The sequence below is a fragment of the Scardinius erythrophthalmus genome (assembly GCF_964197995.2).
Source record: "Scardinius erythrophthalmus genome assembly, chromosome: 1".
Classification (NCBI taxonomy): domain Eukaryota; kingdom Metazoa; phylum Chordata; class Actinopteri; order Cypriniformes; family Leuciscidae; genus Scardinius; species Scardinius erythrophthalmus.
Window position 1 is genome coordinate 20,313,876 of NC_138221.1, and position 25,585 is coordinate 20,339,460.

Genomic DNA, 25,585 nt, shown 5'->3' on the forward strand with positions numbered 1-25,585 from the left:
AACTTGCTTTGTGCTGCTATTTTTTTTAAGGTTTTTTGATCATTGTCAGTTTCTGTACTACAAAACCTGTAACATGTTTTATTTACATAACTTTATTACAAGGAATGCATAACTATATGTGTTAATTATGGTGTTGTTATTTAACTGAGTGTCATTATTGTTTTTGTATTGTTGTTTTATACAGATAGTGGATAAACATGAGATATAATTAATTTGCGGTACCGGTATATCAACCGGGCAATCTTTGGTATCTTATTAATCTATTACTTGTTCCAGAGCAAATCAACTTTGGTTAAGGGGAAAATTAGTTTTCATAACTTTATATTTAGGACATATTTCACTTAAATCCAGTATTTTAATGTGAGAAAAACTAGCACTTTGTCATTACCACTATAACCAGTAGATGGCGGCAGAGGAGCACTTATTGGCTTATTAGCCATTTCCACTCCCTATATGGGAAAAAATAAGTCATTAAGTCTCATGCAAAACAAAGCCTTTTCTTCAAATTGTGCCTGAATTACATATTTACGTTTTCCCTATAAAAGTGAGGTTTTATACTGTTGTTAATAAAAGTTAATTGTATCTATATCAAAAAACAAACAAACAAGTATTAGTAACTGCACTTATTAATGCAAAACAATAGTAATTTTATGATTAAATGAACTTTATGATAGTTTTCCCCCCAGCGCCATCTAATCAGCTGCTGGCGCCACCATCTGTAGAACTGAGTGGCACCAGTGCTACTGCTCTCAGATGTTAGTCTGGAGTCCTCTGCTGAAAATACTCTTTATTTTATGACTAAAGTTCCTTTTTTATCTCATTTATTATGCAAATGTCTTCTGATCTCCTGTAAATTTCCACTTAAAGCTCATTTCATTGGTGTCAACAGACTGAGGTATTTGTTGGTGCTTTCAACTGTTTTTCTTTCCATTTTTTATTTTTACAAGAATTGACTTAATTTTTTATATTTTGTTGTCCATCAGTATAAAAAGAAACTTAGTAACTGATATATTTTTTTGATTTTGTCAGATCATCTTCTCCTACTGCATTTCATCATCACTGAAGCTCCTCCCATAACTATCACATCATCATATCAGCTCCTCCCACATCAGTCACTCCGTCAGTGAAGCTCCTCTCAAAGCAATTCTCCAATAAATGCTGGAACATTCGACACACTGAAGATCCTGAAGAACAAAGAGGTTGGTGTTTATTCTTCATTCATGCATGATGCTGAAGAACATTCATTTTAGAAACATTCAAGCACTTCATCACATTTAGATAAACAGTTCAACTATAAAAATGGGTACAAAATGTTCTTGTTTGTTTGTTTTTTAACAAATGCTCAGTAAAGGGAGGCTTGAGAATCTTTCATCTTGATTGTCAACATCAGGTCAAACTAAATATTATTTTAGCTGATTCATTTTAAATTTTACAAACAGTTACCACTTGTAAGATTTTCGGTCCCAATGAACAACGACCCATCGCTGAGGGAGAAAGTTTCTCAACTTTATTGGCACTTTGTCTCAGTATGTAAGGATAGAGGGGAGTTGCACAGAGTTAACCAATAAGAATACATGCCTTCCATCATATGGGAATACAATAGATAGAATAATAAGTCCATATATGGTCAGTTTCTGGGTTATCTTGGCTGTCAATGTACTATACTGAATACAATTCCCCTGCTCCCCCATCCTGGCCTAGAGATCCATGCTATAGGAAACATTCCTTTACATAATGAGGAACAGATGTTTCCAGTGCCTTCTGCTTCATGCTACCATACTAGAATTCTTTCTCCACTATAATGCAGAAGTTTGACCATTAAAAAAAGACATGTTGATCTGCTTTATCAGTTCTGAAATGTTTTCTGAAAACATGCAATTGCTGTAAAAGAAGCAACTTAACAAAGGTCAAGAGCCCAACTAAAGCAAACGCTGATCACCATAATGGTGAATACATCATTAACATCTAAACCTCTTAATTCTCACAATAACTTGTGTAGACGTCTGAAAGAAATAAAGTCAGTCTGGTTAGTAATAAGTGAAGCTGGTAATGCTGTTTGTGGAGTTGTTTAATCCTCCTCTGCTGAGATCTTCACAGATTTAATGTCTTCTTTTCTCATCAGTGGGTTTAGTCTAAGACTGTGTCTGAAGGAAGTTGTAGTTTGTGTCCTTATTTCTCCTTATTACCATTTGAGTGCTTGTTCACAGCATGTTTTTGAATGATTGAAAGGATGTTTCAGAAACATCATACCTTTAAATAGCTTTATATGCACATTAAAGAAATGTTACAAATCAATGTTCCTAGAATGTTGAATTGTTAATCAAAATTAAGTTAAAAGAACTTTTCAGGAATATCATACCAACAAAAATCTTATGTGATTCTACATGCGATAAAATTAATTCATTTGTCTGTGCATTTTTGTTATTTGCAATCCAGAAGAGAGAGAAATCTTAGTTACGGAGTTACAGTGTGCACAACATGAAATCCCTGTTTAATTAGTGCTGATAGCCAAGAGAACTACAGGTAAGACTGTGTTTACATTAGCACAAAAAAATCCGATATTTTACTTACATCTGACTAGGGCTGTAATCTCCCAGTCGATTATTTGGTCGATACTTTCTGGCTCGACCAAAATTCTGATTGGTCGATTTTTTGCCGCGTTCATTTCATCAGTTTTGCCTTTTTAATTTCATCAGGTGGAAAGCACTAATTGCTAATGGGGGTGTTCTCAGAGCATCCCTGTTTCACAGGTAACAGTCTGCCTTCAGAACACCCCCCTTGTTTTCACTTCTTTTGGATTAGCCCAATCCACTGGAGAAGAGAGACAGATTGAAGAAAGTAGGCTACTAGAAGGTTTGCTGAATATTATTTATTTAAAGGCACAATATGTAACTTTTTTGCTTTAAAATTAGCAAAAATCACTATATCTACGTTATATATTTTTTTTAGTTGTGTACTTACATTATCCCGACTGTTTCCAACAACTTTCAAACCAGGAGAAATTTTGATTTAATTTTTTGACATGGCACGTTTCTTTATTTCCGTTTTGTCGCAGTCAATGGCGTCATATCCGCGTTGTCCCTGGTTTGCGCCTATGGTGCCATGGTAACCAGAGCTATGAGCAGAGCCCTCTGATTAACCAAAGCGACAGACGCAGACAACTGTGGAGTTCGCAATGTCTATTTGCACGCTGTTGTTGTTTCGTTCAAACATTACGGACCATGGCATGCAGACTTTGGATAAAAAAGGAGAACTAAAACGAGAATCAATATCAGCGCGGTGTTTTCGAGATGCCTTGAGCTCCCATAGACAGTATATAAACGAGAGCTCCACGTCCGAGACTTCGACCGCTCCTACATGTACTTATTAAACAGGTGAGCACATTTACATAAAACTAATCAATGTTATATAGTTCAACAATGATAAAATGTTAGAATATGATCTGTATGTTATTCTAATGTTGATCTAGTTTACTGCTAGTCTCATACAGACAAACTAACCAACACATTCTCATACCTAAGGCGTCACTTTTTGTCACTTTCAACCATGCTTCAATATCTGACGCTCAAAGCACCCTTTAGCGTCAATATGTGACGCTTCGGTTGGGTAGGTTTAGGTCTGTGGTAGGGTTATGCGTCTCATATGGACGCTAAAGGGTGCTTTGAGCGTCAGATATTGAAGCATGGTTGAAAGTGACGCCTTGGGTATGAGAACGGGTTGAACTAACACATACATTTCAACACATTCAAATGCAGTTTAGTGTGCTAGTGTAATGTTAGACCAGGTGAAACAGCGCTGCGTTACCTCACAAGTTTAATTTGTCTAATAAACTGACCTGTGAGTAGTAATTCTGCGTGTAGTTCTGTAGACTGAGAAATGTCCGTATTCCTTTTATATCCGCGGGAGCTCGCGTCGCGTGTGGAGCTGATAGCTGTCTCTTAGCAATCCCAAACTGCTTCATATCACAGTCATGATAAAAGCATCGATGTATTCAGTCAACCATAAACATTATTAGATCGGCCGGCTTGACGTTGACAACAACATCCATAATTCTTAGCATGTGTTGCGTCATCAAACTACGCCTTTGTTATTGTAAAGAGGTTAGCGACCCCTAGTGGCGAAAAATTCCATACTGTACGTTTAACTGTGAGAGCGTTTAATTCACAGTCAGTCAGTCCTCTTCTACCATGTCAACAAAGACATTGGCAGTGTGGCAGCATTTTTTAAAAAGTTAATAGTCTATTCGTGTCTCAGCCGCAAAACTGAGCTCCACAGAGCGGCTGAAATGATAGTGTCTGTCAGTTATTATAATACATATGACAAAAACAATTGTCTAAATTATGTTGCATATTCCTCAAAAGTTCTTGTGATGATATCACTAAATATTTGGGAGAAAATATGATGTATATTACAGTTTTTCTCGATTGTTTACACACATTTTCTGAAAGCGTGCCTCATGTTCTCAGGACTGTACACACAAATCCAAAAACACACACATAATGGGCAAAACCGCTCAATTCTCCTGCAAAATTAAACTTTACATTCAAAACAATGTTATTTCTTCTTGTTATTTTGTTTTCAAATGACACACACAAACCATCACATGAATAGACATTTATAAGAACCAGTTGAACACTGATGTGCTCAATGTAAAACACTATGATGAATGCAAAACACTTCTCCATTCATCATAATGACTTAGGCCTTATTTTGGTTCAGTGTTACACTTACTACAGACAGTACATACATCAGTGTGTTGTAAAATATTTGAGAATATTGTTTTTATACTCAGAACACACTGTAAAATTTTATTTTATTTTTCCCGCAAAAACAATGAACACAGTGTACATCCCATTCCCAACCAACACAAAGTTGCACATACACTACTGCACATACAAAACAACAGAAGAATTGACTGTATACAGTTACAGTAAAAAAAGAAAATCCAATGTTGGCATCCATTGCTCCATTGAAGAGCTCACCTGTTGCCCTATTATGCTAAAGCTCTGATTGCTAATTGTAAAACTCTGTGACGGGTGTTTGCCCATGTGATGAGTCATTGTGCATATTTGAATGGCAGTGTGTGAAAACAGTTTACAGAAAACATCTTCTGATGCACAATCTTGGACACATCATCAGTGTTGTTTCCAGGAGTCATTGGGTGTTTCGGGTCTTACAACAGACACCCTCGTCCGGGCGACCCGGCCGAGGCTGATCAGACCCCGGCCTGTGTCCAAGTGGCATTCTACTGCCCCCACTGCTCTCCCCTCTTTAACCAGAGCCATCTGGATGCTTTTTCTGCTGCCTCCACGTTGTTGCCTATGGCTCTTCTTCGGTTGGCTCCTGTTATGCCCAGCGTACCGTAGGCCTTGCTCAGGGAGTAACTGGCAAATCCCCTACTGCCCACCTCTACTGGCATACACCTGGTCCTCCATCCGTTCCTTCGACAATCCTCCACCAGTTCTTGATATTTCTCCCTCTTTCTCTCTTGAGCTTCCTCCATCCTCTCCTCCCAGGGCACTGTCAGCTCTAGCAAGATCAGCTGTTTTGTGGCCTCAGAGACCAAGATGATGTCAGGTCTCAATTTGGACTGGGTGATGTGTGTTGGAATTTTAAGCTGCCTTTCCAGGTCAACTGTCATCACCCAGTCTCTGGCCGTGGAGAGCAAACCTACAGAGCAGTTTTTCAATGATCTCTCTGGCTTTTGTCCTTCCTTGATGAAGTGAATGGCCTTGGCTGTAACTTGGGTGTATCGGCTATCCTTGATCCCCTTACTGATTGCCTCAGCGATGGATTTGAGAACCTGGTCGTGCCTCCATCGATACCGACCCTCACCCAGTGCCTTGGAGCAGCTGCTCAGGATGTGTTCTAATGTCCCTGTTTTGGAACAAAGAGGGCATGCCGGTGTTTCTATTTTTCCCCATGTGCACAGGTTGGATGGACTTGGGAGGATGTCATAGACCCCCTGAATCAAGAACTTGATTCTCTGGGGGTTCCACTTCCAAATTTCCTTCCAGGTGACACTCCGCTCCATTGCCTGCTCCCACTTCATCCAGGCGCCTTGCTGCCGCATGGCCACTGCTCTGCTGGTTCGCTCTTCCTCGACTGAAGCTCGCACCTCCTCCTGTACAAGCCTCTGCCTCTCCTTTCCGCTGGCAGAGTCATATCGGGTTGCTGTTAGACTCCCAAGTCCGGCTCTGCCTTGCGCCACTGTTCCAAGGATGGCCTTGTGCTTCAGCCTCGTCTCTGCCTGCTGGACTGCCTCGGCTGCCTTCCACTTCCTCCCTGTCCTCACAACAATCCCTGCGCCAGACACTTTGGCATCTCTGGAACCAGAGTACTGCAGGTGTTCCCTTGTCCGTGCAACGATGAACTCCTCCCTGACTGAGCTAAAAGGGAGCCTGAGCTTGTTAGTGTTCCCATATAGCCCAATGTTACTTAGGCTACGCGGCAAGCCCAGCCATCTGCGTAGATAGCTGCTCACCTTTTGCTCAAAACCTTCAACCACTGTCATGGGGACCTCATAGATAAGCAGAGGCCAGAGGATTCTTGGGAGGATTCCATGCTGGTATACCCAGGCCTTGAATCTTCCAGGGAGCCCAGACTTATCCACTGTTCTCAACCATCCCTCCAGGTCAGCACCAGTTGCCTTGATGGAGTCTCTGTCATTCAGGCTGCAGTTGAAGACCTTACCGAGGCTCTTCACTGGTCTCTCAGTGACTGACGGGATCTGGTGTTCTCCCAGCCTGAAATGGAATCTGTTTGTAACCTTCCCCTTCTTTAGGACCAGAGATCTGGACTTTGCAGGTTTGAAGCTCATGCGTGCCCATGACATGAGTCTCTCCAACCCCTGGAGGATCCACCTGGCTCCTGGTACTGCCGTTGTTGTCACTGTGAGGTCGTCCATGAATGCTCTTATGGGAGGTTGCCTTACTCCAGCCTTGCTCAGGGGGCCTCTGCACTCTGTTTCAGCTGCCTTGACCAGCATATTCATGGCCAGCGAAAAGAGGGTCACTGAGATGGTACAGCCAGTGATTATCCCCACCTCCAGCTGGTGCCAGTCAGATGTTAGCTGGCCAGTGGAGACTCTCAAGCTGAACTTGTTGTAATAGTCCAGGATGAGATCTTTCACCTTCTGTGGTACATGGTGTTTCTCCAGTGCGACCTCCACCAGCTTATGAGGTATTGAGCCATAGGCATTGGTGAGGTCCAGCCACAGTACAGCCAGGTCCCCTCTGCCTTCTCTTGCTTCCCTGATGAGCTGGGTTACCACGCCTGTGTGTTCCAGACACCCAGGCACTCCTGGTATTCCTCCCTTTTGCACAGACGTGTCGATGTACTTATTGCTCAACAGGAAGTTGGAGAGCCTCTTGGCCACGATGCTGAAGAAGATTTTACTCTCCACACTGAGCAAGGAGATGACCCGGAACTGGTCGATGTTCTCAGACTTCTCCTCTTTTGGTATGCACACTCCCTCCGCATACCTCCATGACTGGGCGATCTTCCCTCTCCTCCAGATCACCTTCAGGGCCTTCCAAAGCCGATGTAATAGCTTTGGGCAGTGCTCGTACACCTTATAGGGCACTCCACTTGGGCCTGGTGCTGAGCTCGATCTTGCTCTCCTCACCACTTCCTCCACTTCCCTTAGGCGGGGCTCCTTCAGGTCGAAGTCTGATGAAGGCTCTGGTGGTGTTATCAGCGCATTGCATGGACCCAGCGTTTGTTCTCTGATGGAGTCACTATAGGTGGCCTTGAGGTGGTCGTTTATGGCATCCTTGGAGCAGGTGAGGCGGCCAGCCCTCTTTTGGCCAAGGAGCTGCTTGGTCAGCTTAAATGGGTTGGCCAAGAATGCTGCCCTCTTCCTGGCTCTCTCCTTCCGCCTCCTTCTGTGGAACTCTGCCCTCCGTAAGGTCAAGAGTTGCTTCCTTAGGATTGCTCTCAGGTCCGCTAGGCCAGCTCTCTCGACTTCCCCCGCTGATTTGTATTGCCTCTTTAGCAGCCTGAGTTCGTCCCTAAGGCACTGAATTTTCTTTACTCTGTGGCTTGGAGCATATGCAGATGGCGCTGGCTTAGGTGCCTCAGTTCCAAATCGCTCGGCTGCGATATTCACTATGAGGGTGGTCATTGTTCTCAATCGGTGGTCCACGTCACCCTTGGCTGTCCCTTCCAGGACCTGACTTACATCTTCATCAAATTGTTGCCACTCAACTCTCTTGTGGGATTTGGGCCACTGGATCTTTGGTTGGACCGCAGGAGCACAGCCATTTGTTGTGGCTGCAGCTTGCTGGCTTTGGAGGCCATGAGCATTGTCAGGAGATGCTGTCTCTTGGGTTATAGTGGCAGGTGAGCTGCTGGCAGCAGGTATTGGCGACACTAGGAGGCTCTGGGCACTGTGGGTTGCCTCCGGGCCTGGCTCCTCCTGCGTCTTATCAGAAGTCACTTCTGTGCGTTGTGTCGTCGTTGCCGCTGTCAAGCATCTCATTCTGCCTTGATGGATTTTTAAACAATTTTAAACAAGATATGGTCTGCATGAAAATTGTGCCAAAAGTAGAGAATTGTGTGTAGTTTTTTGAAAAAATTGTGTTTTAGATCTGCAATTTGAGTGTAAAGCAGGAATTGTGCTTGTAGTTTAGCAGAATTGGTTCAGGGGGTTGGTGAATGAGTTTAGGGGTGGGCGATATCTCAATATTTAAAATATATCGAGATATTTTTTAAACACGATATGGATTTTGACATATCGTATATCGATATATTGTTCATATTTATACAAATGTTGTTATTTCAAATGTAGGCGCGTTGCTCGTGGCAAGCGCGCTCATAATGTAAGAGACGCCGGCGCGACCACAACATTGCCCAACATCAATGGCAAACGTAATGCAAGCGGAACGAAACTGCTCGTTATTGTGAGGTTGAAGGACCGTTTATCAGTTTGGACCAAAGCAGCGCGAGCCAATCGTGATCATGCGACACTGTTACTACACGGCACTAATAAGAGGAGTAATAAAACCAGGAGAAACATTGTGCCATGAATGAACTATCCAGTGTCCACAGATCAGCAACATTCACCATGGATTTACTGTAGTAACACTTACTGCAACCATGGAAGTTTGGCAGAAATAGTAGGCTATAATGCCTTCAAGTAACATTACATCGGTTTTATTTTGACATTATGAATACAATTGCCTCAAATGGTAATCTGAACTAAAATAAACCTTTATTTATAACTACTACAATATTACATTAAATTTTTTCCAAGGAGCTGTTTTGTTTTATATGCTCCTAGAGTCAATTATAGCTCCAGAATTGCTCAAAGTAAAAAAAAAAATATCATACTTGATGATGTTAATTTTAATTATATAAAAAAAAAAAGAATAAAAAAAAATATATTATTTAAAAATGTTGCAGAAGCACTTGTTCCTATGTGAACTGCCTACCTCTTTGCACTTCAATAAAAAAGACTTTGTGCTATTTGGCATATTTGTTTTTGCAGTAGTTTTTGGGGGGTTATTTTTCCTGTAAAGATATCGAGATATATATTGTATATCAAGATATAGCAAAATATATCGAGATATATTTTTTGCTCCATATCGCCCAGCCCTAAATGAGTTACATGTTGTGGTCATTGTGTCTCAAGTACCAGAATTTGTGTGTAAACAATTGAGAAAAACTGTATTAGATCTACCTTAGATTCTGTCTTAAAGGCCCCGATATACTTTTCCGTTCTTCGTTTAGGTATAAGGCAAAGATAGAAATACAAGAGCACACTGTAATCGAACACCTGACGCCGCCCAGACTAGGGCTGGGCGATTTAAATCGCGATATTGTTATGCGTATCTCATCAGTAAAGCCGGTTCCTTGATTAGTAGTAAATCACCATCACCTGCTTTCAGATGGAGCGGCATTTACTACAAAGAGCCGTAGTTAACTGACAAGCTGAGCCAAATCACATCAATATCGCGGATGTATCGCCAGCGATATTTAATGCGATATGGCTCAGCTTGTCAGTTAACTACGGCTCTTTGTAAACAGCAAAACCTCCAGTGTTAAAACCTAGAGTGTTTAAGTTAATGAGATAACTAAGTGATTAATTTAGTGATGATGAACATTATTGAAGACACCTGATGTTAACAAGTAGAATCGCTGAAGGAGAAAATTGCGAATTGTAAGTTACCATTATTGTGATGGGTAGTTGCTTAGTTGGGCTCTGACCCGTTTATGTCTACTTTAGATTTTATTTGGCTGTTAGATCTGAGTTAAAACTGCCAGTTAAACAAAGACTAAAAAGTGATCTGATGGTGTTGGTTATATTATGACAATCATCATTTGAACTTGATCACTGAACTCATTAAAATTCTTCTTTCGGACTTCGATTTATGTTGTTGCTTACAGCATAACTGTGAATCTGAATAAATGCCCAGTATTTTTGATGTAATATAAAGGATTTCTTTAAAGTTGATTACAAAAAAAAAAAAAACATTATTTTAGGCACACACTGATATCAAGATTCAGTCTATGCATCTCAACAATGGTGAGGAGCAGAATATTCAATGAGGAAAAGTAAATTACATAGACAATTCAGATCATAATTTATTCATACCGCAATGCATGATGGGAGCCATTAATGAGTTGTGATTGGTGGCAGCCACTGCAACATGCTTTATTATTGTCACCATTGTTGAGATTCACAGGCTGATTATTGATGTCTGTGTTTTAAATGGATATGTCTGAATGTCTTTTATATCAGAACAATGGTTATTAAATATTTTGAATTATAAGTAAAGTACTGATAATCGTAGGCTGAAGAATCACTAAACTGCTGCTAACAAGTTAAACCAAACTATCTCAATATGTTTCATTTTTCGGATCACAGCATGATTATGTCAAAACATAACCAACACTATGAGATAACATTTTACTTTGTTCAGTTAACTGTTATAAAATCAATAACAGCAGCAGACGAACAACAGCAAATAGTAAAGTAAACATATAATGGTCTAGAGCCCAACTAAAGCAAACACCCATCACCTTAATGGTAACTTACAATTTGTGATTTTCTTCTTCAGTGATTCTGCTTGTTAACATCAGGTGTCTTCAATAATGCTCAATCATCATCACTAAATTAATCACTTAATTATCTCCTCAGCCCTAAATGCCGCTCCATCTGAAAGCAGGTGATGGTGATTTACTACTAATCAAGGAACCGGCTTTACTGACGAGATGCGCATGACAATATCGCGATTTAAATCGCCCAGCCCTAGTGTAATCTTTTAAAAGAAATATAAACATTTTTTATATTTCAAAGTTTCAGTGTTAAAGATACAATATGTAGGGGTCTAGGGGTCGCTAACCTCTTACAATAACAAAGGCGTAGGTTGATGACGAAAAATTTCCTGCGGATTGTCGTCAAGCCGATGGATCTAATAATAGGCTTGTTTGAGATGCGCCTTGCCTTGCCTGAAATGTGTGCGAGAGTAGGAGCGGCTGCAGTGAGAGGAGGAATGAAAAAAGTGCAGGCAGGCCAGACAGTTCTCTCTTCTCGCAGTGGATCTGACACTGACATGAGATCAAAGATGGATATCGTGGGATTCACGCTCATGCACAGTGTTGCTAATTATTCAGTCGCGTCTGTTTCTGTTTATTTGGTAGCCTAGTTACAGGACATTTACATCACATTTAGAAAGAATGAAAATTTCTACAAATATGCCACCAAAAATTTGACCTGAGGAGCTTTAGCACTCTCTCCCCGATACAGTTATATTTAAAAGAGGATAGTACAGTATAAAGAGATCAAATAAAACAGGATTAAGTAGGCTATAACTTATATGATTTGTCTGATTTCTTCAAGCGTTCATATTTACCATGTTTACTATGGTAATGGTTAGCGCGCATAGTTTTTTGCAACGGGTATAAATATTCCTACCTTATACGGTGATCAGAATCCACATCGGATCACAAACAGAAGGCGTTATGTTAGCTGACAGAATTATCTGGCGCGAAACCAGGCATGCGCAGAAAGACGTACACTCAAAGTAATCGGATCAGCTCGTTTACATGGTGTAATCTTTCGTTTGATCGGTTCATGAAAAGGTTTATTCCACCCCCTTCAATCCGACTGAAATTTCAATCGGTCTGAGCATTTTTATTCCTATTGAGGTGTTGACATGGAGCATTTTCATTCTGATTGTACTTTTAAACTGGTTATAATCGGAATACAATGCTACATGGAAACGGGGCTACTGATAGACAATCAGATCAGAACAATACATACAGAATGAACAGACAAACCTGCAAACCGTGACAGTCTGATAACCACCGTTATAACATAACCTCTTAAAATCTTCTAAAGCCAAGCGTACCTCAGGTTCATATTCTTTGTCTTCATGGATTAACCTGTCAATTAACTCTATTAGTTTCTGAATCTGAGCCTTAAATTAACAGGTCTTTTCACTCTTTCAGACTCGTTTTCAACATTAGACAGGTTTTGATTTGACTCATTAAACCCTTTAGATCTTTCATTTTCCATTTTGCAAACAATTGTGAGCCAACATACAATTCAAACACACAGACAATGTTCGTAGGTCTTTGGCAACCAGTGCATTGGAATTACACAATTGTGTGCACACAATATCACATGGCCATGTTAATGCTGCAACAATGTAGGCTACTTACAGTCCAGTCGATAGGCCCTTTAACATCTAGATGAGCGTGCAGCGTAAATCCAACGATGAAACCAGCAACGGGGAAAAATATAATCCAAAACGAATCCACTGAGTCAAATCCAAAGCTTGAATCCAGACAGGTGTCTTGATGAGACGATCCTTACGTGCAGCGACACAAAGACTTTATCCAAACAGCCTCCCTATGTCCGTTGAAACAAACATGTTGACTTTTACTTCATATGATCTCCTTTATCCAGTGAAGCACAGTTTTTTTTTGTTTTATGTAATGGCTTTCCAATGCCGTTGCCGTTGACAATAGGAGTTAGCAAGTTTAGAACGCATACAAACAGAGTCCATGCAGATGGATGGAGATACAAACAAATGTCTGTCTTTATTGCTTGTGCTCCATTAAACATGATCTTAAAACTTCTTGTGGCCTTTCCTTGGTCACACGTACACACAAAGCCATAACTAAGGCCACATTTACACATAGCCGGGTATTTAGAGAAATGAATATTTCTCCCCCTCCGTTTTCAAAAATAACATTGTGCACACAACATCGTTTTCAAAAAAAGTTGTCGTTTACATCAACCCGCATAAATACAATGGGCGGCAGTGTAGGGAGAAGGATAAAGACATGCAAGCCAATCAGAATCCTCAAAATCGACAACAACGAATAGCACGAGCGACTTCCTGTTCCTTTCAAAACAACAGACATGGCGCGAGGTTCGTTCGTGTGGACAGACAGCGAAGCAAATGCAAACAGGCCAAAAGCGTTTGCACAAAAGTAAAAATGAGTATCACTTTAACAGCATCCATGATCAAATAGTAGCCAAACAAACTCTAAACATAGGGCGCTCACATGACGTAAGCATTTTCTGGCGCATAATGTGACGTTTGAGAACCTTTGTTTTTTGTTTTTTTTGACGTTTGAGATCCTAAAACCCCGTTTCTCCCAGTTGACACGGCAACACATAACCAGCGTTTTCAGAAATCTCCACTTTGGCCGGAGTTTTTAGAAATAATCGTTTTCTGGGATAAAAAACGGCGTTTTCGTGTAAATGACAGGCCAAAACGCAGGGAAATATCTGCGTTTTCCCATCGTGTAAACGGGTCCTAAAGCACAAACTAAAATCCACCTTGCGAGCTACTCTACCATGCGGTCAAAATACTGTGCACTTCCCAATTACCAATGCACATACTTGTTGCTCAGGTGCTCTAATTATACACAGCCACAGCAACACCTAGTGGACAAACATGGCTCCTACATACTGATCAATATCTTATTTGATCAAAAGGATTGTAGTATTTTATAGCAGTTGTCCATTACATCAGAGCTCACTTTTATGTACTTTCACTTCATATTCCTCCATTTTAATAGTTTTGATGGACTGAAAATTAAATTAATCTTTTTTTTTCTTTCATTTCAGACCTGATGGAAGTGAAGGAGGAGAGTGAAGAACTGAGTGAAGTGAAGGAGGAACATCATGTCAAACCTGGAGAAAAACCCTTGAGTCGCTCAAAGACTAAAAATACATTTAAAAAAAAAAAAAGGGCAAAGAAATCTTTCACCTGCACTCAGTGTGGAAAGAGTTTCACAAAATCATCAAGACTTGATGTTCACATGAGAGTTCACACTGAAGAGAAGCCATTTACCTGCGATCAGTGTGGGAAGAGTTTCACACAAAAAATACACCTTAAGGTTCACATGAGGATCCACACTGGAGAGAAGCCGTACGCATGCGATTTATGTGGGAAGAGTTACACAAATTCATCACACCTTAAGAGTCACATGATGATCCACACTGGAGAAAAGCCGTTTATGTGTGATCAGTGTGAAATGAGATTCTCAAACAAACGCAGTCTTGATCATCACCTGAGAGTTCACACTGGAGTGAGACCGTTCACATGTGATCAGTGTGAGAAGAGCTTCATGTATTCTGATAAACTTAAAAGACACATGAAAATCCACACTGGAGAGAAGCCGTACGAATGTGATCAATGTGGGAAGAGTTTCACGGAATCAGCAAACCTTAAGAGTCACATGATGATCCACACCGGAGAGAAGCCGTTCACATGCGATAAATGTGGGAAGAGTTTCAGGGATTCAGGATACCTTAAGAGTCACATGAGAATCCACACCGGAGAAAAGGCTTTCATGTGTGATCAGTGTGAAAAGAGATTCTCCCACAAACAAAATCTTAGGCTTCACATGAGGATTCACACTGGAGAGAGACCGTTCACATGTGATCAGTGTGGGAATAGTTTCACACAAAAATCAGGGCTTGAGCTTCACATGAGAATTCATACTGGAGAGAAGCCATTCATGTGTGATCAGTGTGAAAAGAGATTCGCTTGGAGACAACATCTTAATGCTCACATGAGGATCCACACCGGAGAGAAGCCTTTCTCATGTGAGCATTGCGGCAAAACATTTATTGTGTCATCAGCCCTGAAGAACCACCTGAGAGTTCATACGAAGGAGAAGCCACACTCATGTTCTGAATGTGGAAAGAGTTTTTCACTGCTGCAAACTTTACAAACACATCAGAAAATTCACACTGGTGTGAGAGAGTACATGTGCTTTGAGTGTGAGAAGACTTTTATTACATCATCAAGTTTAAAAAAACACCAGAGAATTCACACTGGAGAAAAACCTTACAAGTGTTCACATTTGGTCATCAGAACTGAAAACACATGAGAGGATCCACACTGGAGAGAAGCCGCACACGTGTGATCAGTGTGGAAAGAGTTTCTCTTTTAAAAGTCATCTGAAGATACACATGAAGATCCACAGTGTAGAAACCAGTTAGTTTCTGAAGACTAAAAATTTACTGTTTAATGTTATGTATTTGTATTATTTTTCTTTATTCATAATTTCATAATGTATTTTGTCAAGCCAGAGTTGTGTCTGTGTTCAGTGCATGAGGAGACTATAGATAGAATGGAACCATGTGAAGATCATGTCACATGAGACAGGTGGATGAGCTATATTTTGTAGAGGGTGTGTACAATGTAACATGTGTTGTAACTGATGCAGATGTAAACAACAGAGATAAGTTTCTTAATATGGAAGTGAACTGTGCCATATGTTCGTATGACATATACGTTCCATTTTTAAAACATAAGCTATATGTGTTTGATACCTTAAAAGGAAGCTGCTCTAATGTAAATAAGCTCTATCTTACTGTACCACCTCAGAGAAACAAAGCCATGAGAAACAAAGCCATATGGAATGAGAAACAGAGGCATATGAGAAACATCGGATACTTAGAAACATAAAGCCAGAGAAACCATTTACATCTAGCATGATGGGATGAGAAGATTAAGAATGGGGAACGGAGAAATCTGGAATGAAGACCTCTCGTGTAGCCTTATTCTTATGTGCTTGTTTCTCTCTGTCTGACACATGATACATAATAAATTGAATCTCTTGGCAAAGGTAACTGGTGTAGCTTCCGTGATTCAACCATAAAGGGGAAACCATGATTTTTAAATCTACAGATTCCTAACACCCACTGATAAGTGGCAGGACAGATTGTAGGGGTGGGCATTCAGACGATTTTATATTGCGATCTTGAAGACAAACTACTTTTCAATTGAATCATCGAGATTGTGATCTTTTATGTCTTTGTGAAATGTTAAAACTACAGTGTAATCACCATGGGAAAATCTCAGAGTAAAACTGAGAGTTTTGAAAAATATAATACACCAGTGTTTTGCCAGATGAGAAGTTTATCAATACATCATCTTGTTACTCCTTTAATTCCTTTTTAATTCCCTTTATAACTGTTTTTATTTTCCTTGCTTTTATTTTGTAATCATGGCAATACAAAGTGCTTAACACAGAAAGGAATTGCAATAGTGCAGGAAGTGTGCTATATAAATAAATTCACCTTGCCTACAGTAATGACTGCCTACTAGATGATTGTGATGACTGACCAAATTATACCATGTGTCTCTATCATGTGTCTTTCATGCGTATTTGAAAAACAATTCAACACCAGGCAGCAATAAGGCTGTGACAGTTATTGAATTTTAGTAGTGGGAGAAGTAACTCGATTTACTCACTGCCGTGACCCTCCTGACGTCATGTGTGTGTATTATGTTGCTTGCTTCCTGATATCATGCGCGCAAATGCATTTAATCTATATTTGTTGTATTAATTAACCAGATTGGATTGTGTTGTTAATAGGCACTTACTTAACGCTAAAAAATGTTTTGTTCCTCTAACAAGTTGTGGAGAAAGGTGACGATGCTCCACCTGAGAGTGTCATTTCATTCGCTTCAACCTCACCTCAAACTCGACGTCAACGCGGAAAGGGTCACAATAAAAAACCTGTATAAGCTGCCGAGGAACTTTCTGGTTTGCTAAGACACATGACAATCTAAACATTGTTTTGAATAAAGAGTACTCTGTCCATCCCTGTTTGGTGTTTGATTTAGTTGGGCTCTAGACCATTATATGTTTACTTTAAAATTTGTTTGAATATGAATAGTGTATAATGTAACTTGTGTCAATTTGTGATCTTTTATAATTTTATTGCTGGGTCATTCTACAGAAACGTCCACTTTTGGTATGGCAAGATGTCTTAAAATTGATTTCTTTTTCTAACATTTAAACTTACACCACATTATTAGATTACCCTTTGACTTTATGAATACACATAAATTAAAGCTTAATGATTTTTTATATTTTTTGTACATTTATTTAAAGACTGCTTGTACCATTTTTTTGTCACTGGTGTTACCTTACTTCTTTGGCAATATGAAAGGTTTTTATGAAATATTATTTCAATTTTTTTTCAGCACATGTAGACAGAGTTAGCGAAAAATAATAATAGCACAACAAATAAGGAGATTAAGTTTTATTTATTTTAATCAGGTTTGTTAAAAGTGTGCTTGAATGAGGTTAGTTCATTTGCACTACCATCTATTTGCTATAACAATGAAAATATTTGAAAACCAGTTAAAATCAAGTTAAAATCAAGTAATGATGCAATCCTTTAAATCTTAACTTTTGAGTGTAGCAGAATAAAATGGATGTAACATTATTACTATGTCACATGTGACATTGCATTTAATGTGAGAGAAAAAAAGACAGTAACACCAGTGACAAAATCAAGTTTATCTATAAATGGAAGTCACTGGTGTTACCCATAAGAAAGGTGACACCAGTGACAGTAACACCAGTGACAATTTTCATGAAAAATTAATTTTACAAAATGGCTGCTGCAAGGTAACAAACCACATGTTGTCAATCATGGTATACTAACTAAATTAAGTAGTTTAATCCATTTGTATTCTATTTTTTTTTTACAATTACCTAACAGTAAAGTAGGTCATACCAGTGATTTCAACTAAAAGTTTCATATGAAATCAGAGATAAATGAGAATATTTCTGCTAACTGAGAAGAGACAGTGGATCTACCATGGGCTTTTCTTCATAGATATTCAGGAAATTGGAAGAAGGAAGTCAAGTGATGTCATCAGTCTGATTTTTATTTCAAAATAAGAGATTTTTGTTTAACGGTAACACCAGTGACACAACTCCAGGGGACCACTACTTTCACTAAACGCATTTTTTTTATATATATCATTAACATAATATATTTGATAGTTATGTATACATTATTGTATTTTAAATGGTGTAAAAATCTGTTATTGACCTCAAAATAAAGCATTTTCCCTCTGTACATGACTGTGGGGACGAGCACTTCTGTGGTGCTTGAAATTCTATATAATTAATAAAAATCAAATATTGCCACATTGATGGCTCAAGAGGGTGTAATTGTTCAAATAACATATTGTTTTATTTTAAAATGTAAAGAAATTGTAACCCTAAAGTGTTTTTAAGTGTAATATTTCTGTAAAGGCTAGGGACAGAAAAATGGACATTTTCATAGAATGACCCTGCTACTATTTATGCCTAAACACCTTCTGAAACAGTTAATTGGGTTTATATTATCCCTCTATATTTGTGAAAATTAGGGATGGGCGATATATCGCATGCGATTGTTATGCGCATCTCATCAGTAAAGCCGGTTCCTTGATTAGTAGTAAATCGCCTTCACCTGCTTTCAGATGGAGCGGTGTTAAATTAACACTCCTGGGGCTGGGAGTGTATATGAGTCCACACTCAAGAGTGTTAAAGTTAATGAGATAATTAAGTGATCAATTAAGTGACTATTGAGCATTATTGAAGACACCTGATGTTAACAAGCAGAATCACTGAAGGAGAAAATCACAAATTGTAAGTTACCATTAAGGTGATGGGTGTTTGCTTTAGTTGGGCTCTTGACCATTATATGTTTACTTTAATATTTACTGTTGTTTGTCTGCTGTTATTGATTTATAACAGTTAAATGAACAAAGTAAAATATTATCTTATAGTGTTGGTTATGTGTTGACATAATCATGCTGTGATCTGAAAAAGGAAACTTATTGAGATAGTTTGGTTTAACTTGTTAGCAGCAAATTAGTGATTCTTCAGCCTATGATTATCAGTACTTTACTTATAATTCAAAATATTTAATAAACATTGTTCTGATCAAAAGACATTTAGATAAATTCATTTAAAACACAGACATCAATAATCAGCCTGTGAATCTCAACAATGGTGACAATAATAAAGCATGTTGCAGTGGCTGCCACCAATCACAACTCATTAATGGCTCCCATCATGCATTGCGGTATGAATAAATTATGATCTGAATTGTCTATGTAATTTACTTTTCCTAATTGAATATTCTGCTCGTCACCATTGTTGAGATGCATAGACTGAATCTTGACATCTGTGTGTGCCTAAAAGAACGATTTTTAAAAAAAAAAAACTTTTAAGAAATCCTTTAAATTATATAAAAAATTCTGGCCATTTATGCAGATTCTCTAACCAACAACATAAATCGAAGTCAGAATGAAGGATCTTAATGAGTTCAGTGATCAAGTTCAAATGATGAATGTTATAATGTAACCAACAGCAACAGATCACTTTTTTCTTTGTTCAACTGGCAGTTACAATTCAGATACAACAGCCAAACAAAATCTAAAGTAAACATATAATGGTCAAGAGCCCAACTAAAGCAAACACCCATCACCACAATGGTAACTTACAATTTGAGATTTTCTCCTTCAGTGATTCTGCTTGTTAACATCAGGTGTCTTCAATAATGTTCAATCATCACTAAATTAATCACTTAATTATCTCATTAACTTTAACACTCTTGAGTGTGGACTCATACACTCCCAGCAGTGTTAATTTACTGGAGTTTTTGCTGTGTACAAAGAGCCGTAGTTAACTGACAAGCTGAGCCATATCGCATTAATTATTGCTGCCGATACGTCCGCGATATTGATGTGATTTGGCTCAGCTTGTCAGTTAACTACGGCTCTTTGTAGTAAATGCCGCTCCATCTGAAAGCAGGTGAAGGCGATTTACTACTAATCAAGGAACCGGCTTTACTGATGAGATGCGCATAACAATCGCATGCGATATATCGCCCATCCCTAGTGAAAATCTTGTAATTGATCATGCTTGACTCACACAGACTTCATCATTCAGCATGCAAAACACAACCATGGTGACAAATACATTTCATTTAAAGTAAATTATCAAGTACTCTCTACAGTTATTTTTTAGTTACTAGAACTCTAGTGTAAGTGAACTATACTAACTAAGCATTTGTCAGTACCACATACTATTCCTATTTCACTTTACTTGCTTTTTTTAGAGCAATCGGTTTCCTGATATTTTCCTAGTAATGTGAACTCTAATGAGAAGTTAACACAACTAATGATTTTGATTCAAGAGTGCTTGAGTATACTTGATTAAAGGAGAAGTTCACTTTTAAAATGAAAATTCTGTCATCACATACTCACCCTCATGTTGTTTCAAACCTGTATGAATTTCTTTCTTCAGCTGAACACAAAGGAAGATATTTAGAAGATTATCAGTAACCAGACAGTTTCTAGTCTCATTGACTTCCATAGTAGGAAAAAATATACTATGGAAGTCAATGGGACCCAAAAACTGGTTACTGATAATCTTGTAAATATCTTCTTTTCTGTTCAGAAGAAGAAAGAAATTCATACAGGTTTGAAACAACATGAGGGTGAGTATGTGATGACAGAATTTTCATTTTAAAAGTGAACTTCTCCTTGAACTGTCAGGATCCGGGCTCTCTGTCTTTTCCTATCCATACATTTACACCCATCTGTTACATTCATTCATTCACGTACTGTTTTCGCCTACTATATAGTAGGAAAGTAGGCATATTGGAACGCACTTAAGTCCGAATCTCGCGATAATTCGTACGTCACCCAGGTAATTCTCGCCTACTCTTTTGGATTCGTACATACTTTTTCGCTCGCCTACTCTTTTTCCCATACTAAATAGTAGGGAAGTATGCGGTTTGGAACGCAGCAATGGTGTTTGTTCTCTCTGGTCCTTGTCGGTTTATTATGTGTGAAATGTTCTCATGTTGACTGCTCACTGACCCAGTCTTGTCCTGTGCTACAGACCGCGTTCTATGCACCTCCAGTCTGCGAGCCTTTTGCTGTGGTGAGCCTATAGGCGGATCTTTTGTGACGTCATTGTTTATGTTTGCCGCGTTGCATCACGGGAATCGTGTGGCAGGAAACACCGCTAGATACCTGTAATTTGATTGTTTTGCACGTTTGGAGGAGGATTTAGAGAAGAGGATGGTTCACTCTTGCTGTGTGGTCGATTGTACGGCTCGTTGGGGGCCTGATAAAAAAATTTTTCGAATTCTCTCCGAAAAGGATCGCGAAAAACGAAAGAAATGGTTGCGTGCAATTAGGCGATTGAACCTGGACGCTCCGAAGCCTGGATTCCTAACGTTACTGATCGAGTTTGAGAGGCTCATTTTGTTCATGGTAGGCCTAAGTCTTAGTGACTATGTATTTATAGAAGATTGAATAAAATAAAAAATAATAAAACTGAGTCAAATCAACCGAGTCATATGTTTTCGCGTTCTGATTCAGGTGTCCCAAACCGCGATCCACAGCATCCAGACTACCGTATTTTCCGCACTATAAGCAGAGGCGCACCTTCAATAAATGGCTTATTTTATAACTGTTTTCATATATAGGGCGCACCGGATTATAAGGCGCATAGAATAGAAGATACTGCAGTCAAACGTTTGACTGGGTTTGCGTTATGCAGTGGTCACCAACCTTTTCAAGCCTATAAGATCACATCCAAGTCCAAATGTAAACCAAGATCTTCCACTTGCAAAAAAAATATGAAAAAAAACAAGTGGCTGAGCTGTAAAACCTTGTTTATACTCGACGCGTCCGCATGAGCGCAAAGGTAAAAAAAAAACTAGTAATATCCGTCTGCTCGGGCAGATTCGGCTTAACAGCGCGCGCGCCTCCGCATCAGAAGATGCACGACTTTGAGCCGAATCTGCCCGAGCAGACGGATATTAGTACATCTCATCATCACCCAGTTTGCGCGTCTAAATCAGTTGTATGGTCTGGTGTTCAGTCTAAAACAAAACAGTTGCGTCAAGTATAAATGCCTCGACTGTTTGGGGAGCTGCACGCACAGTCAGCGGAGATCTCATATGGGCTTTGAATAACTTCGATTTTGTCACCAATACAAATTTTGAGCTTCTCTCCAAACCTCCTCCGGTCTTCAGATGTTAAAGTGCTTATATATTGTGGATTTTGCCCGCTAACTCTCTTGAAAGTGCTCGTCGCGTCTTTACAGCCCGCAATACTGTTTGATTTGTTGCCACACAACCACTCGCGCATGCGTACAAAGATGTCAACAAAGATCCTCCTATAAGTGGACTCTGCTCTGTTGACAAGGATACCCTGCTCTTTTGAGGGATTGTTTTTCGGTTCTCCTTTATTTTCATGTGCCCGAAGTGAGCCATCTCTCTGGAGAGAGTTTTATGTTCCCTTTTGTGCTGTTTGTCAGCCTGCTTTTGTGTTTCATTAAAGAGACTTTTTGCTGCATCCCCTCTACATTTGGATCTTATTACGACCCGTGACATGAACAAGTTTTCTATACAAAATGTTATGTTGTGCCAACTAAACATTAATACATTACTTTACTTGGACATTTTAAGGCAATCGGTTTCCTCACTTTTTTCTAAGTAAAGTCAACATATTACATTTTACAGTGAAGAAATCTGGACAGACGGATGGCTCTTCCTTGTAATCTCCAGCCCGGAACCCCTGCAATCCGGGTACAAGAAGCTATTATTGCCTAGCTAACATTACTCTGTTAGTTCAGTACTCTATTATATTCTGTAACAAGTATTATTTTCATTTTTGTTCTTTTAATAAATATTGTTAAACATTTATTACAATCATCTGACTGGAACTTGGAATTCTTGAGTACGTTTTCACTTTCACTTTTCTTCCCTGGACCAGAAGGATCCCAACCGGGAGAAAACTACAAGAGGGTGAGCATTCATTTCTGATAAAGAAGATGTATGCACTGTTTGATTGATTACTAGCCTAGCTTACAACAGGGTTATTGTTGTATAGCGAACACGGTTGAAGAGTACCTAAAAAGGTAGACTTAAACTACGAAGGGGACATTTATTATATTTATAATCCTTATTATCTTAATAATAAAATACGAATTTGCAGAGACTGATTCACCTAACTCTTAAAAGAACGACTAAGGGACAGGCTCCTTAGTTACCGCGGGATTATTTATACACTGCTCAAAAAAATTAAGGGAACACTTTTTAATCAGAGAATAGCATCAAGTCAGTTAAATTCCTGGGATATTGATCTGGGGTGCGTTTCCCGAAAGCATCGTTGGCCAACTATGGTCGCAAGTTCATCGCAATGTCAATTGAACTCTATTGGTAACGACGGAACTTGCGACCATAGTTGGCCAACGATGCTTTCGGGAAACGCACCCCTGGTCAGTTAAGTAACAGAGGGGGTTGGTAAGCAGTTTCAGCAGCTTTAGTGTTAATGAAATTAACAGCAGGTGCACTAGATGGGCAACAGTGAGACAACCCCCAAAACAGGATTGGTTTTACAGGTGGAGGCCACTGACATTTTTTCCCTACTCATCTTTTCAGACTGTTTTTCACCAGTTCTGCATTTGGCTAGGGTCAGTGTCACTACTGGTAGCATTAGGCGATACCTGGACCCTACAGAGGTTGCGCAGGCAGTCCAGCTCCTTCAGGATGGCTCATCAATACGTGCCATTGCCAGAAGGTTTGCTGTGTCTCCCAGCACAGTCTCAAGAGCATGGAGGAGATTCCAGGAAGACAGACAGCTACTCTAGGAGAGCTGGACAGGGCCGTAGAAGGTCCTTAACCCATCAGCAGGACCGGTATCTGCTCCTTTGTGCGAGGAGGAACATGATAAGCACTGCCAGAGCCCTACAAAATGACCTCCAGCAGGCCACTGGTGTGAATGTCTCTGACCAAACAATCAGAAACAGACTTCATGAGGGTGGCCTGAGGGCCCGACGTCCTCGAGTGGGCCCTGTGCTCACTGCCCAGCACCAGGGAGCTCGATTGGCATTTCCCATTGAACACCAGAATTGGCAGGTCCGCCACTGGTGCCCTGTGGTTTTCACAAATGAGAGCAGGTTCACCCTGAGCACGTGACAGACAGGAAAGGGTCTGGAGAAGCCGTGGAGAATGTTATGCTGCCTGTAACATCGTTCAGCATGACCGGTTTGGTGGTGGGTCAGTGAGGGTCTGGGGAGGCATATCCATGGAGGGACACACAGACCTGTGCAGGCTAGACAATAGCACCCTGACTGCCATTAGGTATCGGGATGAAATCCTTGGATCCATTGTCAGACCCTATGCTGGTGCAGTGGGTCCTGGGTTCCTCCTGGTGCACAACAATGCCCGGCCTCATGTGGCGAGAGCATGCAGGCAGTTCCTGGAGGATGAAGGAATGATACCATTGAAGGGCCACCACGCTCACCTGACCTACATCCAATAGAACACCTCTGGGACATTGTGTTTCGGTCCATCTGACATCACCTGCTTGCACCTCAGACTATCCAGGAGCTCAGTGATGCGCTGGTCCAGATCTGGGAGGAAATACCCCAGGACACCATCCGTCGTCTCATTAGGAGCATGCCCCGACGATGTCAGGCATGCACATAAGCACGTGGGGGCCATACAAACTACTGAGAACCATTTTGAGTTGCTGCAATGAAATTTCAGCAAAATTGACAAGCCTGCTGCATCATTTTTTCACTTAGATTTCCGGGGTGTCTTTGAATTCAATCCTCTGTAGGTTGATCATTTTCATTTCCATCAAACGATGTGGCATCCTTTCGTTCGTAACACATTACCCAGTCCATATTAGTATAGATATCCAGCATGATATTTTTCCCCATTGAGATATGATGTGTTTTCAAAATGTTCCTTTAAGTTTTTTTGAGCAGTGTATGTCCTGGTAGGGTGTAAAATAATTTGGAACGGTATTAATCGTAATAAATCTTTTACAAAGTGCTTTTGAACTTCTTTTTGATCTGAGTGGTATTTGGAAAACACTTGTCCCAGAGTCTAGAACGCAACTGGATGCTTTTTCAAGCGCCTCCATTTTTAAAATACCGCAGAAAACCACTTTTAAACAGGAAATGACAGAATATTTACCTACATTTTTACACCTGGGGCCTCATTTATAAAAGCTTGCGTACGCACAAAACGGGGCTGAAAACATGCGTACGCCAGTTCCTGCGCAAAAGGTGGGATTTATAAAGAAAAACTTGACGGGAAAATGTGCGCACCTGCACGCAAACTCTGACCCATGCGTACGAACGTTTTGGAGATGGAGCACTTTGGCGACACCGATGGTGAGCTGGAGTTTAATGTATTTTTGGTCACTTTTATACAGAAAATTTAAAGAAAATTAAACATATATAGAAAGATTATACAAATACAATTTCAATCACCAAGCCTGTC

The 25,585-nt window shown here is 39.9% G+C and overlaps 1 protein-coding gene across 1 annotated transcript; it reads left to right on the forward strand.

The window, feature by feature from the left end:
• Positions 1 to 1,108: 1,108 nt before the first annotated feature.
• LOC308701747 (uncharacterized protein) lies at positions 1,109 to 17,081 on the forward strand. Its single transcript, XM_081384174.1, has 2 exons — positions 1,109 to 1,199; positions 14,090 to 17,081. The coding sequence occupies exon 2, from the start codon at positions 14,095 to 14,097 to the stop codon at positions 15,358 to 15,360; it is 1,266 nt and encodes a 421-aa protein (XP_081240300.1). The 5' UTR covers positions 1,109 to 1,199; positions 14,090 to 14,094; the 3' UTR covers positions 15,361 to 17,081.
• Positions 17,082 to 25,585: the final 8,504 nt, after the last annotated feature.

What these genes read in the sequence shown, in the direction of transcription:
- LOC308701747 (XM_081384174.1), top strand. Translation starts at nt 14,095, where the DNA reads ATGGAAGTGAAGGAGGAGAGTGAAGAACTGAGTGAAGTGAAGGAGGAA.